This window comes from Zophobas morio, unplaced genomic scaffold, assembly GCF_036711695.1.
Source record: "Zophobas morio isolate AGI-343-1 ecotype UQ-CSIRO unplaced genomic scaffold, CSIRO_AGI_Zmor_V1 ptg000009l, whole genome shotgun sequence".
In the NCBI taxonomy this organism is placed as follows: domain Eukaryota; kingdom Metazoa; phylum Arthropoda; class Insecta; order Coleoptera; family Tenebrionidae; genus Zophobas; species Zophobas morio.
This window is the reverse complement of record NW_026972114.1, coordinates 3,363,530-3,380,704: the sequence shown is the minus strand read 5'-3', so window position 1 is coordinate 3,380,704 and position 17,175 is coordinate 3,363,530. Positions and strand designations below refer to the sequence as shown.

At 34.3% G+C, this 17,175-nt stretch overlaps 1 protein-coding gene across 1 annotated transcript in view; it reads left to right on the top strand.

Annotated features, from left to right (window-relative positions):
• LOC135125676 (uncharacterized protein) overlaps positions 1 to 17,175 on the top strand; it is a 381,416-nt gene that overhangs the window by 321,151 nt on the left and 43,090 nt on the right. The window contains exon 6 of the mRNA XM_064051324.1: positions 2,781 to 2,821. Coding sequence (XP_063907394.1) covers positions 2,781 to 2,821 — 41 coding nt within the window. The remainder of the gene's footprint in view (positions 1 to 2,780; positions 2,822 to 17,175) is intronic.

Below are 17,175 nucleotides of genomic sequence, written 5' to 3'. Positions count from 1 at the left end.
TTCCGATTTCCCTATATACATCCTTTATTCCTTTTCCTTTGCGTTGTTTCCATTCATTTTTTCTCCTTTTCTTCCTTTTCTTTTGGCTCTTTACTAAAAATTTTCTATCTTCTTGACTCTGCCCTCTTCTTCATTCCATTCAAAATTTCTGTAATCTACAGTTAACTTTTTATGTCCCATTCTAACCATTTTTCCTTTATTTCTCTCCTTTGTTGCTTCTTCTTTTATTTTGATTTGAATTTTTCTTTCCGTTTTCGTCAGATCATCATTTATGTAAATTGACGACCCTTTTAAGTTCTTCTTGCTTTTCATTACATTTGCTTTTTCTTCTCTATTTTCGAATTCCACTACATAAAATTTCTCTGCAATTTTGTACGCGCTTTTAAATTTACTCTCTACTTTGGCTTTCTCTTCTAAAAATTTTGTCACCTTTTCAATTATCTTCTTCTCCTTTCCTGTTCCTATTTCCAATCCCATTATCACTACTTTGTTTCTTCTCTTTTCTCTCTCCATTCGATCTAGTTGATTTTTTGCTTCACCCACTCTCTTTCCCATTTCCTCCTTAGCTTGCTTCCATTCTTCATGCTTATCTCTAATTTCTTGATTTTGCTCCTGTAGTTGATCTCTTGCTTTCTTTAATTCTGCTCTTATTGTTTTAAGCTTCTCTTTAAGCTGTGTATTCCATTCCTTCAATAATTGTTTATTACTTTCTCTCATATCATCTCTGATTTGTGTCGCAAGTTCGCTGATCATCTTCTTGACCTTCTCCATCTCTATATCTCTTGATCTTACTGTTATTTTGCTTCTTTGGAAGACCTGCTCGGTCTCTTTCGGCGACTCTACTTCTCTATCCCTTTTCTCTCTTTCTGTCTCTTTACTACTCATTACCACTTTGTCTCTAACTTCCTTCACTTCCTGTAAATATAAGTACAGATTGACTCCATGTTTAATGTTTGCATATTGTCAAAGACCAGTTTAACAACAAGACATAATAAGGTAATGAGGTAATAATATATAATAATACATAACATAAAAACCATTGTTTTAAATTTATAACCGAAAGACTTTTTTTCTAATTTTACTTAATTACGAGTATATTTTAGATATTTTAATAAATTTTTACTCTACAACAAGTTCATATGTTAAAATTACAACATGTGTAGCACATCAAGTGATCAAACAGAGAGTGCAAACATGAAAATTATTACTTTCCCTAATAATAACATACACATACCTACCCACTTATTTAATTGTGTTCACGATGCGGAAAGTAGTTGCCACAGTTCGTTATATCACATTATTCTTAAATTTACAATTCGAGCACTTAAACATAAAGCCCTTTTCCCGTAGAGGAATCGTCGGCTCATGCCGTCTGATAATTTCCTCGGTATCTCTAATTGCCCCGAAAAAACCCGATTCCACTCAGACGATTACACCATGTCGAACAAGACCCAACAAGATTATGCAGATGTCAGATTTCGGACCGTTTGCTTTTATGTAGGTGTCGAAAGGAAGCCACCCGCATCGATCGTCGTCCCAATGACGAATGTAGCGTCAAAGAATGGTCATCCATCAGCCGCGCAATGGCTCGTCCACGTGAACAAGAACTTTATGGTTTACGCTTAAATTAAGTAGAATTGTTGGCTGCGGCCAGCAGCGCCATCTCGAGCGGAAAATATCGTCTTATGGTCCGTTCACATACGTAAGATGCATCGCACATCCGTAGCCGGAGGGATGCCGGGATCCTTCTTCTCCTTTGGATTTAAATTTCATAAAAGTTAGCGTGACGAGCTCCCGCACTTCCAAGAGCCGGCTTTGCGCCAGAACAATGGACTCGTTAATTAAGACTTCTTTTATACGGCTCCACCGACACGGGATTTCGAAATTTCATTAAAGGAGAAGTCACATGTTGGATTCAATGGGAATGGATGGCTGGAAAAATAAACGTATGAACCGACTTAGGTGTTTAACAAATAAAATTTTGAACAATATTTGAAGAAAAACGCACTTTTCGATGGCACTAACTGTGTATAATAAATACTTATATATTATAATCACCACAAATAGAAGAAAAAGTGAGAAAATTAGTGCGTATCAATTAATCATGGCGAATTGTGTAGGTGCGTATCAGAACTGTCATTTTAAACAGTACATTTAAAAGTCACTTATTTTTATAAAAGTTTACCAACAACCACCATTAATACTTTTTGTGATGATATCGTACCCCAGATTGAAAACAGTTGTTATTTAAAATGGAACATTAAAACGGAAATCACACCATATATATTTTTTTTATAATTATCAAAATATACTATCCCTCTTTTACACATATCTATTAAATAATTTAGATAAAAGTTTTTCCTACCTTCGTCATGCATCTAATGATGTTTCCAATTTGCCGCCAATTTTTCAGCACATTTCAATTCACGCGTTACAAACTGAAACAAAGCCTTCACTCCACCGTCGACACTTTCCTCAGATCCATCAGATTCGCCCGCCTGAAATCACCAAAATTAAAACCCCATCACACCAACCCCTAAACCAGCATCTTCCTCCACAATTCATCCTTAAGCACTCCCAGCAGCCGCCGAATTATGTCCGTTACCGATGATGGCGTCGACTAACGTTCGAAATTTAAATCGGACGAAATCAGCTGTGAGATAATTGCGTCTGGTGGAGGTTTTGGGGTTTGATGTATAATTTTCCGGTTTTGTGCGGACCGTTTGATTGCATAAAACGTCAAGCATTTCGTTCTCTTGATGTGGTTGCTTTGATTCCAGGTGGACGAACGGAGGCCAGGGATTAGAAGAGTCGAAAACAGGTGAGTGGGACACAAAAAAGGCGTACATGTACAAACGTGAAAAATTCCGAGTTGATATGAAGCGACGATCGATGAATATTGGGGCTGCCATGCATGATTTAAAGCCCGCATGTACACATCTGAACCGCAATATTTTATAATATCGAGAAGTTTTCGTGGAGGCAGATCTATAATGTATCGGCAGCATATCTACAACTTAGATGTTTAACAAAAGCGCAGGCTGAGGGAGATAATCGGTTGAGAATCAGTTGGTTTATTGAGACGAGAGACTTAAAAATTTATCACAGATCTTGGACTTAATTTAATAAAAATGTCCATGGAGATTCCACACTAAACACAAGGAAAAAATTGGTACATTTTTGTTGTGCAGTTTTAGTGTTATTGTTAAGTACGTGACAACTGCACATCTGGAGTTTCTTGAGGACCCAACTAGAGAAAGTCACAAAAATTCCTCGATTCTTTTCGGATCAACCGGCGTCAGTAGCACCCCCCAATCCCTGTGCCATGCGAACGTAAATTTCGATTATTATTTTATCATTGTTAAATATCGCCGGGCACATTCTCTATTTTCAAGAAAATAGGTTGACTCCGTCTTGATTTGATGAAGAAACAATTCTATGATGATGTGATTAACATAGATAATAATATTAACACGCTATTACCAATACAATACAAAAATGGTCATTCTATTAAAATTGTAAGTAATACTTAAATAAATAAATAAATAAATAATCCTTTATTATCCAACAGTTATTACAACTCATTACAGGATAATATTACAGCAAAAAAAGAAAGAAAGAAACGCGAAGCTAAACAAATAAAAAAAGAAAAAGAAAACGAAAATCCCTAAACTAAAACCTGGAAATAATATATTTTTTTATTCTATCTAAACTAACTGTAAAAATATCAATTTCAGCGCAAAACTGATCAGTTCTTCTACACATAGAAATAATCGGTGATTATGCATAATGGCGCGTCGAGGCCGTAGGTAAATAAAATAACTTAGGAGCCCTACAATTCACACGGGGCACTAAGAAATTTACAAATTCCAGTAAGTACCCATCAGAAATTTTACCTTGTATAAGTTTAATGAGAAAAATAACCTCAGACAATATCCTACGATCATGCAGTGACTGGTATAAAAATTCATCCAACAGATTTTGATAAGCATATCCATGTTCCAGAAAAGTTTTATGTTTTCTATAATACAGGGTTTTTAAGAATTTACGTTGTACAGCTTCAATCATATGTATATATTTATCATAATACGGATTCCAAACACAAGAACAATATTCTAATTTGCTTCGAATGAAAGCATTAAAAAATCTAACAAGCACCCTATTGTCAAAATCCCTAGTATTTCTAAAAAGAAAACCCAATAATTTATAACACTGTAAACACAATATTTCAATATGAGCATTAAAGGTCAGTTTGCTATCAAAGGTGATACCTAGATCCTTGAATGTAGTACAACGCTTAAGAATCTGACCATCAATATTATAATCATTGATAATTGGAGTATTTTTCCTAGTATATGTCATCACCGTGCACTTGTCTTTATTCAGTTGGAGGCGGTTGAGGGTACACCATTGAAATAAGCGCTGCAGATCAGACTGCAATGTCTCACAGTCTGAGACAGTTTTTATGACATGATATAGCTTTGAATCATCTGCGTAGAATAAGTATTCTGATAGGAAGTATTTCATAATATCATCAATGAAAAGTAGGAACAGCAACGGACCAAGTACTGAACCCTGAGGAACACCACTTTTGCTTTGAAATAACCGAGATTTGATACCCTGATATTCCACATAATTCACACGACCTGTCAGATAACTACGAAGAATTTGTATTATAGCATCAGATAATCCAAAGCGATGCAACTTTTGCAAAAGCAACGAATGTTGAACCATGTCAAAAGCTTTAGAAAAATCACAATAAACTGCGTCAACTTGCATTCTATTTTCCAACACACACGAAACAAAGGTAGTAAAGGAACAAAGATTTGTAACAGTTGACTTTCCTTTGAGAAAACCATGTTGTTTTGGCGACAACTGATGACTAACATGAGGATAGATTGATTTGTAAATTAAAATTTCGAAGACTTTGGCAAAATTGCAAATGAGAGATATCGGTCGATAATTTTTTATCTCATTTTTATTTCCAGATTTAAAAACCGGCGTAATACGTGATTGTTTCCAACAATCGGGAAAAACTTCGTGACGAATTATTAAATTATAAATATGTAATAATGGTTGACAAAGAACATTTCTACAGTCCCTAACTAAAAACGCTGGTATTGAGTCAGGTCCCATAACACAACTGTCTTTTAGACGACCGACAGCCTCTAGAATTTCATACTCGTCAAAGTTTTTTATAATGCAGGTGTCATTTACACAGTATTTGTCAAATTCGCAGTTGTTCCCCAAGTCATCCTGATACACAGATTCAAATTGTGTCGCAAAACCATTATTAATATCAGCAGGAGTATTAAGCAATTCATTATTTACACCTATCATACAACCAGGAATGCGTGTTTGCCCCTTAAGTTTATGAATAAATGACCACAATTTGCCAGGATCTTCTTCAATGCAATGAGATATGGATGCAATGTATGCATCATAATCATTATTTAGACTAGTTTTAACTAATTTTCTATAGTATTTAAATTTTCCAACAAAAATATCAACTCTATGCCTACGTGACATTTTCAAGTAATGTTTTTTAATTCTGATTAATCGCTTAGTCTTAGATGACACCCATACAGGAAACGAGGATTTTTTCGGAAAACATAACGGAACGGTACAGTCTAAATGGGAAAAGAGTAAATTATAGAATGTTTCACAAGCCATATTAACCTCATCATGTATCAATACTGGTTCCCAGTTCGTATTTAGAATAAGATTATACAATTTATTGAAATCAGCCGCTTTAAAATTATATGTCCGTGATGCAGCATTCTTAAAATTCACATGGATGTAAGTTTGATAACTAATATCAAACACAATGGCCGGATGATGAACATCTTCTTGAACCAATGCAATATCAGAGCGATTTAACTTAGCGGAGATATTTTGTGAACAGAGAACTAAATCTAATGACCTATTATTAATATTTTTTACATCATTATTTTGGATAGCATTAACAGAGTTTATAAAATTATTAAGACTTCTGGCTTTTGAACAAGTTACATCGTCAATACAACGCACATTAAAATCACCAGCAAAAAGAAAACTGTCATCAAACAACTCAGCCATTTCCAACTTATGAAGAAAATGGTCATATACAAAAGATGACGTCGATGGTGGAACATAAACAACGCCAACAGAGATGGATTTAAAATTCAATTGCAGCTTTAAAATTACAAAATCAATTTTATATTCACGAAGCAGATTATCATTATCAAATTTAATTGAACTACAATTAAATTCAGATTTAACAGCTATAATAACTCCACCACCAATACCATTACAACGATCAAATCTGAAAACATCATATGCAGATGGAAATAATTCAGAACTCAACAGATCATCAGCAGCCCAGGTTTCAGTAAGCAAGATTACATCAAAATCATCACATGCAAGAACATTTTTATAAAATACAGAAGTCTTTGTTTTTAAACCACGAACATTTTGGTAATAGAACTTAACATAACTTAATTCTAACTGTTGATCTGACTCAAAATCATAGCAACATCTCCTGAAGAGTTCATTGTAACTTTTAAGGGTCTATTTCTATGTTCAACTTTATTTTTACCTAATCTATATACTTCCAAAATATGATCACTTACATATATCAAGACTCAAATGCCTAAAAATGTCATGAATTTTATTGAAATCATCAGTTTCAGATTCTGATTCATTTAGATTAAAAACAACAAGGCTTTTTTCTTTACGTTTAATCTCATTAACCTCACTAATAACATCTTCCATAGTAAGTACTTCAGCATTGGTGTTCTTAACATTGAGAGAAACTTCTGTCTTTTTTAAAGAGTCTTGAAGTGTTTTAACATCAGATTGTAAAGAGTGTACACTGTTTTCAATGAGTAAGACTCTGTCATTAATTTGCTGAAATTTATCATTGATAATTTGTGATAATTCATGTGTTAGATCAACTTTTAGTTTAATAAACTGTTGCTCAATCAATCTCTCAATTGATGAAAAAGTTAACGAGCCGTCAGGTACAGGTAAAGATGTAAAACAACTATGACAGGTCCATTCTGGACAAGAAGCAAGGGAATTAATGTCTAAACCAGTACATTTGGAATGGCAGTACTTTTTACACTTAGCACATCTAATCGATGGGGTAGAAGGCGTAATTGCGGAATTGCATATATTACAATAATTAACCATAGTGAGGTAGAAAAAATGATTTACGTAAAAAAAATAGAAAAACTATAATAACAGCAGAGTAACGAACTGACAGGGACACTTATCTTCACACCTATAGGGTCGTTTATGGTGGCTGACAAACTTGACAAACAAGGGTAGACCACGGAAAAGAACAATTGGGAAACAATAGGTAATTGGTAGTTAGAATTTAATTGACATCAAAAAGAAAGGAACGAAAAAACTTACTGATAAAACGAGTTTATCTATCAGCCAATAATCGGTAATTAATGAAAGCAGAAAATCTCGGTAACCACATGAGCCAGCTCCACCAAACTTCCCATAAAACTCAAATGCACTCACTACTCACTGCACACCAAAATTCAAAATTTTTTATCAAAAATAACCCACGAAAATTAAAGTTATAGTAGGAAATGTATCGTTCAGACTTCGCACTCAAATAATTCAAATAATTCCTCACTATTTACCGTCCTTAGAAAAATTATTGGATATCCTGCGATTCGGCAACGCTTTGCCGTGTAAGCTCATAACTCTGTCACAATTGTGTTTATTTTTCCATTATAGAGCTTTTAACATTATTAAATCACGAAGACGAACGGCATTCCGAAAAGAAAAGAAACAAACAATAGCGTAGAGGCCATGCATGTACGAAGGGTTCTAATCCCTCGATACGGATCTCCCGAAACGGGGCTAAAAGCGCCATTTGGCCAAAACTAGCAGCCGTATAATTGGAATCCGGAGAACGCAAGCAAATCATTATCAAGTGATTATTTTTATCACTATGGTGAAAGTAGTTCCGGGCTTGATGTTTCTAAACCATGATATCCTTCATGAAGACTGAGGTAGAGGTTACTAACATTGTTGTTTTTTTCGCGGAAACCTGGGCAATTCCGCCCATTTTAAATTTTAAATGTTAAATGTTAGATGTAGATATTTGGTTATTAAATAATGTCAAATTGTGGTAAATGTAAGTCCTCAAAAAAAGAGGGTTTGATTGGTTGCGAAGGATCGTGTAATAAATGGTTTCATCATACATGTGTAAATTTTTCTGAAACTGAATTCAGAGTATTAGAAAAATGCAAAAACTTGTTCTTCATCTGTGATGTTTGCAAAATTAATTGTCAAATGACTGAAAAATCCTATTTAAGTAACATAGAAAAAAATGTAAGTTCCATCAATGTTCAGATTGCTGAGCTTCATAAAAACAATCGGAAACAAGTTACAGAAATGAAAAATGAAGGTTTTGAAAATTTGAAAAATGAATTAACATCTGCTTTTCAAGCACAAATTAATGAATTAAAGCTTTCAATCCCGAAACCTGAGAAAACTGATGCTATGCTAAAGCCCTTAAACAAACATCAGCAATTATTTTTCAACCAAAGGATCAATCTCAAAGTGTATCGGCAACCAAATCTGATATCTTACGTAACGTTGATCCAGTAAAATCGGGTGTTTAAAATAAGAAATACAAAAAATGGACACAATGGAAGTTTAATTGTTCGATGCGATAAATCTGAAGATACAGCAAAAATTTCCAAACTTGCCAATGATAATAATTTGGGTGAAAAATACACCATTAAACAACTACCTGTTATCAATCCTCGTATTAGAATCGTTGGTATAACTGATGAAGAAATTACTACAGAAAATCTCTCTGATTATGTAATCCATCAAAACCGATATTTCTTTATTGGTGAACCGTACTGTAAAGTAATTGATAAAATAGTACCGTTACGAAAAGACAAAAAAAGGTTTCAAGCTATCGTAGAAGTAAATCCGGCTACTTATGATAATATGATTAAAAAAGGTTACCTAATCGTTGGGTATGATGACTGTCTTGTATACGATGCAATACATATTAAAATCTGCTACCAGTGTTGTGGTTATCACCATTATCAGAAGCAATGCTCTCAAAAGCTACCTAGATGTCCTAGATGTTCTGGCTCCCATGATGTTAAAAATTACAAATCCGAAACCTTACAATGCGTTAATTGCACATTACTGAACACTAAACAAAGTAGCAATCTATCGATAGATCATGCAGTTTGGGACTTTAACAAGTGTCACGCTTACCATAAAGCTAAAGCGGAATTTAAAACTAGCATTCTTTCAATTAAATAGCAATTAAGGACCCCATCTCCAGTTTCTAAATGTCCTAAGCGTATAGTGAATACCAGTAAATATTTAAATATTTATTACCAGAATGTAAGAGGTGTTAACACCAAAACCTCTGAAATTTTTCTTAACTCTACTTTGATGTCCCAGTATGACTTAATAATATTAACTGAAACCTGGTTAAATTCAAGCTCTTTTGATGGGGAATATTTTGATGTAAAACTCTTTAATGTATCGAGAAAAGATCGCGATTTTTCTACAACAGCAATGCGTAGAGGTGGTGGTGTTTTAGTTGCAGCTAGGAAGGAGATAAAAGTCATAATGTTAGAGCTTGAACAGTTTTACTATAGATTTGCTGAATTAAAACACATTGATATCATGTGGGTTAAAATTAAAGCAGAAGATCTTAGATGATGATTATTCAATTCTTTTTGAGTCCTTAATGTCTGTAAATGTTCTTTATAAGTCAAATATAATCGTGTTAGGTGATTTCAATATCCCTGAGTATATTAGCTGTTATTCGTCCAGTGTTATATCATCCAACATCTACTATGACTGTGACAATTTCAGCAAGTTTCTTGGTCTTTCCCAAAAAAATTTTGTTCTCAATTCTAATGAACGTCTTTTAGATCTTATGTTTAGCAATACAGAGTGTCACTTAATTCATGCAGAGGAAGTGTTAATCCTAGAGGATACGCATCATCCTGCCTTGGAAGTCAGTGTATGTCTCTTGAAGGAGAAAACAACTTGTATTCCAATCAAAACTCATGGTGAATTTAATTTTAAAAAAGCAGACTTTCCATCCCTATACTATCACTTATCCGAAATTGATTTTTCGTTTTTAGATTCTGCAAAAGATGTCGATGAGGCTGTTGAGTTATTTTACGGCAAACTCATAAATATTTTTAATTCTTTTGTGCCAACGAAAGGGCAGCCTCTCGGTACCTACCCTGAATGGTTTGACAAGGAAATTATTAAAAGTCTCAAACTGAAGCATAAAGCATGGCTGAAATACAAAAAAAATAAGTCGCTTCTATCTCTAGAAACATTCAAATTGTACCGAAGAGAAATAAAAAAACTAATTAGAGATGCTTATGACAGATATTTAAAACGTGTTACTGATGAGATCAAAGTAAACCCTAAACAGTTCTGGACGTTTGTTAAACATAAAACAAAAAAGTTTGGTATACCAAACATAATGCAATAGGATGATATGGAGCTAACATCACCACAAAATATAGCAGATGCTTTTGCAGATTTCTTTGGTAAATCATTTAATAGCTTTTCGGTTTCCAGTACTTCAATGCGTGAGAACAGTTTATATAAAAATATTATATATTTGACAGAGATTGATGAAGATGAAATTCGTAATGCCATTAAACAACTCAAACCTACGTTGACAGCTGGTCCAGATTATATACCGTCATTTCTTATTAGAGATTGTGCGTCCATTTGCTGTAAGCCATTAAACATTATTTTCAATTTAATAATAAAAAAATCTTATTTCCTAATGAAGTGGAAAGTATCTGGGGTCGCACCAGTCCACAAGAAAAATAGTAGAAGCAACATTGCTAATTACCGTCCGATTACAATTATAAATAATTTTGCAAAAATATTCGAAATCGTATTTCATTCTCGTATCTCTAATCACGTCTCCACTTACCTATCTCCATCTCAACATGGGTTTGTTAAGGGAAAATCCACAGTCACTAATTTATTCTTAAAAACTCAGTTTATTTCAGAACGTCTAGATGCTCGAAGTCAAGTTGACTGTATATACACTGATTTTTCTAAGGCGTTTGATCGCATTGATCACAAAATCTTGTTGCATAAGTTACAAATATTTGGTTTTTCAAACAACTTACTTAACCTTCTTACATCCTATTTGCATCAAAGACATCAATATGTTTGCTATCGTGGATACCGTTCCAACAAATGTTTGCAATCGTTAGGCGTACCACAGGGTTCTGTGCTGGATCCTCTGCTCTTTAATATATATATATAAATAATGTCGTTGACGAACTTGATGTAAGGCATTTACTGTATGCCGATGATTTAAAAATTTTCTGTGAAATTAAAACAGTTGAGGACTGCTTACATCTTCAGGAAAATCTCAGTAAATTGTGGAATTGGTCAATTAACAATCAGCTTTTGCTAAACAAGGACAAATGCTTTGTAAAATCTTTCTATAGAAAACTTGATCCAATAATTTATGACTATGCACTTGATAATTCAATACTAGAAAGGTCTGACTATATTTATGATCTGGGTGTCACTTATGATACAAAGCTAAAATTTGATAAACATATTGAAAAAATCGCGTCATCTGCTTACAAGTCACTTGGTCTCGTCATCCGAAACTCAGGTGCCTTTCAGAGGAAAGATATCTTAAAACCACTTTATTTTGCGTATGTCCGATCTCGACTTGAGTATTCTTCCATTATATTTAGTCCCATATATCAAGTTCACATTTCTGCTTTAGAGAAAATCCAACGTAGGTTTCTGAAATTTTTGGGTTTTCTTGAGGATGGTACTTACCCACTTAGAGGAATTCCAAATGATATACTCCTCAGACGCTTCAACTTGCAGAGTCTTTCTTGTCGTAGGACTGTTGCCTTTATTATTATGCTAAGAAACATTTTGAATTCAATAGTAAACTGTGAAGATATATTAAACCTTTTATATTTTAGAGCACCGACAACTAGCCTAAGATTTAACTCTTTAATAAAGGCACCCTTTCCTAAGACTAATATAATGAAATCTTCGCCATTATTTCAGATGCTATACAGCTACGCTAACATTGAAAATCATCTTGACATATTCTGCTGCACAGTCAGAGATATAAAAAATCATTATGCTTTACTATAAACAGTCTATATGCTTGTCTTCTTCTACTTGTTCTTTTTTTGTTAGTATGTCTTCCGTAAATGGGCTATAGCCTGTGGAAGGGTTTATCAATAATAATAATAATAATAATAATAATAATAACCGATCAGTAAGCAGAACCTAAAAATTAAATACATCCGTAGCAATGCATCACGCACGTTCCCCATAAAATTCTTCGCCGTTTGAATAAACCCGAATCGTTTGTACATACAGGTTAAGAGCTTCTTTAAGACCATAAGGCGCAACATCGGTCTGCGGTTTCGTTTCGCTTTTAGCAGTCAGGTACGAACGAGTGTAATAACGTTTATTCGCTATCTGGTTGCCTGCCTACGTGACATATTGTCGAGAGCGCACAACAATAAAAACAGAACGGAAGTTATAGGCGAATGCATAAATACGGGTGGCCACATTTGCCTGCGACGCGATAAAGAAGGACGAAGGAAAGGAAACCGGCAAAACTGATGACTAATTTGTCGAAAGTCTTTGGGGCGGGGGACGGCGATAAGAAGCGGGCTTGAACGGCGTCATGTGCACACCGACTAACGCCATGTTGGCCTGATTTACGAGAGCTGCTGCGGTGGGATGCTCACCTGACAATTTTCTTGTGCTCTCTTTAACCGAGGGAAAGGCAAAAATGGGAGGAGAGGCGACGGGATTGCGGCAACTTTGGAGATGGATGGCGTCAAGTGCACGTTTTGACACGGCAAATTATAACGGCAGGGTTGTTAAGGTACTCGCACGTGAATAAGACCAGTTTTTACATTATACGTTACTGAAATCCTTTTGCTACTACTTACACTAAAATTTTTCATAAATACAGTGTGCATCATTTTTTTATGTTTTTTGCATATGTAACATTTTCACCAAGTACAAGCTAATGGACAGAAAATCAAAACATGATTTCTTTTATTGTTTAATGCGTCTTGTTTTTAGACACATAATAGGAAGCTCCATAACCACAGCGGTAGTCGCGCCCGTTTCGCAGACGAGAGGTCCGCGGATGAATGCCGGGACGCAGCTGTTTTTTATTGATCAAATCATGAACGGTGCATTCTATTTTCCAGAAAACTTGAAAGTCATATATTATTAGTATTACGCTGCACCTATTTAAATTGATGTAAGTGGCCTTATTAAAATGTTGATGACGATTTTGTTATAGAAAAAGGCATGCTCCAACACACAAAAACTTCCGCCAGCAAATAGAATACTACTTTCATTTGCTGACAGAAGTTTTTGTGTGTAGTATAGTGTAGTAGGTATTTTAATAATTTTTTTTATACAAGAAAAATTGAAACCTGATCTACTAGATTGTAGTATATTCAATGTCCCTGCTTGTAGAAGGAGACATCATGTTGTGTCGGACTAGCAGACTCTCCATAGGGATCCCTCTTACTTGGTAAATTCCGTCGAGCTTAAAAGACAAATATTTTAGAAATTTTCGGTGAATCTTGTGTAGGACCATATATTGCGTCATGTAATACCCACTTTACACACTAAGGAAGTGTATTCCATTTTATTTTGCACATATGAGAAAAAAATTGATCCAAGGTTACGTCGACAGAACTTCCCTCGCCCTTGAAGTACAATCCAACGAAATTGGAAAAATAATAAAAAATGTTTCTTTTCTGATAAACTTTATACAGGGTATCCAGAATGTATGGAAACGGTTAAATATCTTGAGAACTAGTCGTACAGAACAATTGATTTTAGATATAGGGGTACATGAAGTTGTGCTCTAATTATTCGTCACAAAAACACATCAAATAAAATGGTAATAACTCTGCAGGCAAGGACGACTCCGGAAATAAACTAAATTCACTTGACATACACCTAGTGAAATTTTTTACTTAAACGGCTTAAACCAAACCACCCTTATAAGTCCAACTGGCTATTGTAAGCTTTATGGGCCCGAACTGCAAGGATTATTACTGTTCATTGTTGCCATAATGGAGGTGTAAAGTTTTGCTAGGTATATGTGAACTGAGTTAAGTTATATAATAGCTAGTTTGACTAATAAGGATGGTTTGGCTTAATCCGCTTAAGCCATAAAAGCTTTACTAAGTGTATGTCAAGTGAGTTTAGTATACATATAAATATTCCTCGATTCTTTTCGGTGAACGCAAATTTCAATTATTATTTTATCATTATTAAATATCGCCGGGCGCATTCTGTATTTTCAAGAAAATAGGGGCACTCGTTCTTGATTTGATGAATAAACAATTCTGTGGCCTTTCGTCCGATGGACTCCATTACTATATTTCCCTAGCTTACGTTCGGAAAGTAACAAAAGAATTAGCTTACGCTCGGGAAGTAAAACTAAAAATTGTTTTGATTTGGATGAGTTTGTCTCCTCAAAGCAGGGGACTAAAATTATTGATACAATCACAATCGAACAGGATGTTCTGAATATTATTATTATAATTTTTGTTAAATACAGACGGGCGTATTCTCACGTTTTCGAAAAAGTGGGGTAATTTCATCCAAATAAAAATTGCTATAACGGCATAAATATAGATAACACATAATGCGAAAAAAAAGAAAAAAAAACGAAAAGCCAAATTTCGAATCGAACGCGCGATGTCTGGTCCGTATTTCTCACGCTCAACCACTAGCCCACGACAGGGATGCTTTACCCTAATGGTAAACTACTATTATACCGTGCATGATGTTTTTTAAATGACGTCATCAAATTGTTGCTGGGGATGATTTGCAAACTTTTGGTTAATATCTGATCGTCATCATAATACTTCTAATATACTCGTATGTACAAAATTTGACAACAATCGGTCCAGCCGTTTCGGAGATTACGTATCTAATAAAAATGGATACAGACAGACAGGCCGACAGACAGACAGGCAGATAGACGTATTGTAGAGGTCATGAAACGTCGAGTAAATATAAAAGTGACCATTCGTCCGGTAGATTCGATTACTATACTTCCTTAGCTTATGTTGGGGAAGTAAAACAAGATTTAATGGCATCAATACAGTTGGACATCCTCATAATAAATCCCAGCATTTTGTTAGCGGCGTTACCGGTTTCTTTTAGGTGGAGATTAAACGTTAGCTTAGAATCAAAAATGACTCCTGTCTTTAATTCGCTTTTTCCTCATTAGTGGTGTTGAACCAATGGAGTACGACGAATCAATGTGATTACTGATTACTATTTGCTATTGCGTGTCAAGGAGGCGAGATAACATTTAGCTAGGTTTAAGATGAGATGGTTAGAATGGCTCCAATTCATTAAGATTGGTTTGTAAATATCTTGAATATCTCCGGTAGATGTTATGGTTCAATATAACTTAATATCATCCACAAAACCAAGGCAGGAGCAAGTGAAAAATTCTAGCAAGTCATTTATATAAATATTGAATAGTAGCGGTCTTAAGTTTGACCCCTGTGGAACTCCAGATCTTGGGACAAATTCATAAGAACAAAAACCATTATAGAACACATAGTTAATAATAAATAAACTTTATTTCCAACAGGTTTTACACCCACTTATAGGAAATAATAAAATTAAACTATATATGATTAAGAGAGTACATAAGTTACTTAATTTAGAAATTATTATAAAAAAGAAAAAAAAATAAATAAAGAGAAACCGGGCTAAACTGCAAAAAAATTAAATAAAACTTCCTAAATTTAAAGACCAAATTCTTCAATAACAGCACAGCTTAACGAACTCGCCTTGTCAAAATTAATATCAAACCTCCTACATATTTGGTTATAGTAATTACACATTAAAGATATGGGGGATTTATACATAGCATTGGTTCTATTGAACGAATTATAAAAAGTATAAACATGCCGGGTGCCCTGACGCGGAATAGCAAAATTTACTTCATTTAAAAGTGATGAACAGTTAATTTTATAATTAACTAAATTATACAAAAATCGGACTAGCAATATTATTCTTCTTGTACTCAGTGAGTTAATATTAAACCTAGAAAGTAAAGTCCCATGATCGAAGCTTCTTGCAGGGTACGAGACGTCTAAGAGCAAACACACAAATTTTAAAAATGATCTTTGAACTGATTCAATGAATACAATATGTATTTTGTATATATATAGGAAACCAAATAATTGCTCCATATTCTAACCTAGATCTAATGAGAAAAACAGCAGAAATAAAGTACGTATATCAGAAAAATCACGACATTTCCTATAAATAAACCCATAGGTTCTGAAATCTTTTTTGACCATGTCTTGTATGTGTCCAACAAAAGTAAACTGATTATCAAACAAAATGCCGAAATCTTTGATACACTCTAAACGATTTATATTGACAGAGTTAATATTATATGGATAGTTAATGGTTTGTTTTTTTCTAGAATATGTTACAACATTACATTTAGAGACATTTAGCGACAGTCGATTCAAGTTGCACCATCGCAAAACTGCATCAAGGTTCTCTTGTAAAGCTTCACCGTCCTCTGTCCATTTAATTTCAGCATACAATTTATAATCATCGGCAAATAAGAGACTTTCACAAGTAACAATTTCTGGCAAATCGTTAATAAACAATAAAAAAAGGAGAGGTCCTAAATTGCACCCCTGGGGTACTCCCGAAGATGGTGAAAATGTCGAAGAAGTATAGTTGCGATATCTCACATACTGTTGTCTACCAAGCAAATAAAACTTTAACAAAGCTAGTAGTTCCGCAGAAAAACCCAAGGCATTTAACTTGTTAAGCAAAAGAAAATGATCAATCTGATCAAAGGCTTTTTGAAAGTCCGTATACACCACATCAACTTGACTGTTATTGTCAATAGCTTTAGATACAAATTGCGATAGGCAGGCTAAATTGGAGATTGTAGATCTTTTTTGTACGAAGCCGTGTTGAACTGGAGTGATCGAAAACTTTAGCAAAATTGCATATTAAGCAAACTTGCCTATAATTTTCTACATTGGCTTTGTCACCCTTTTTAAAGATTGGACAAATAGCAGCATTTTTCCATTGAGATGGAACCGAAGATTGCCGAAGTATTAAATTGAATAGCAA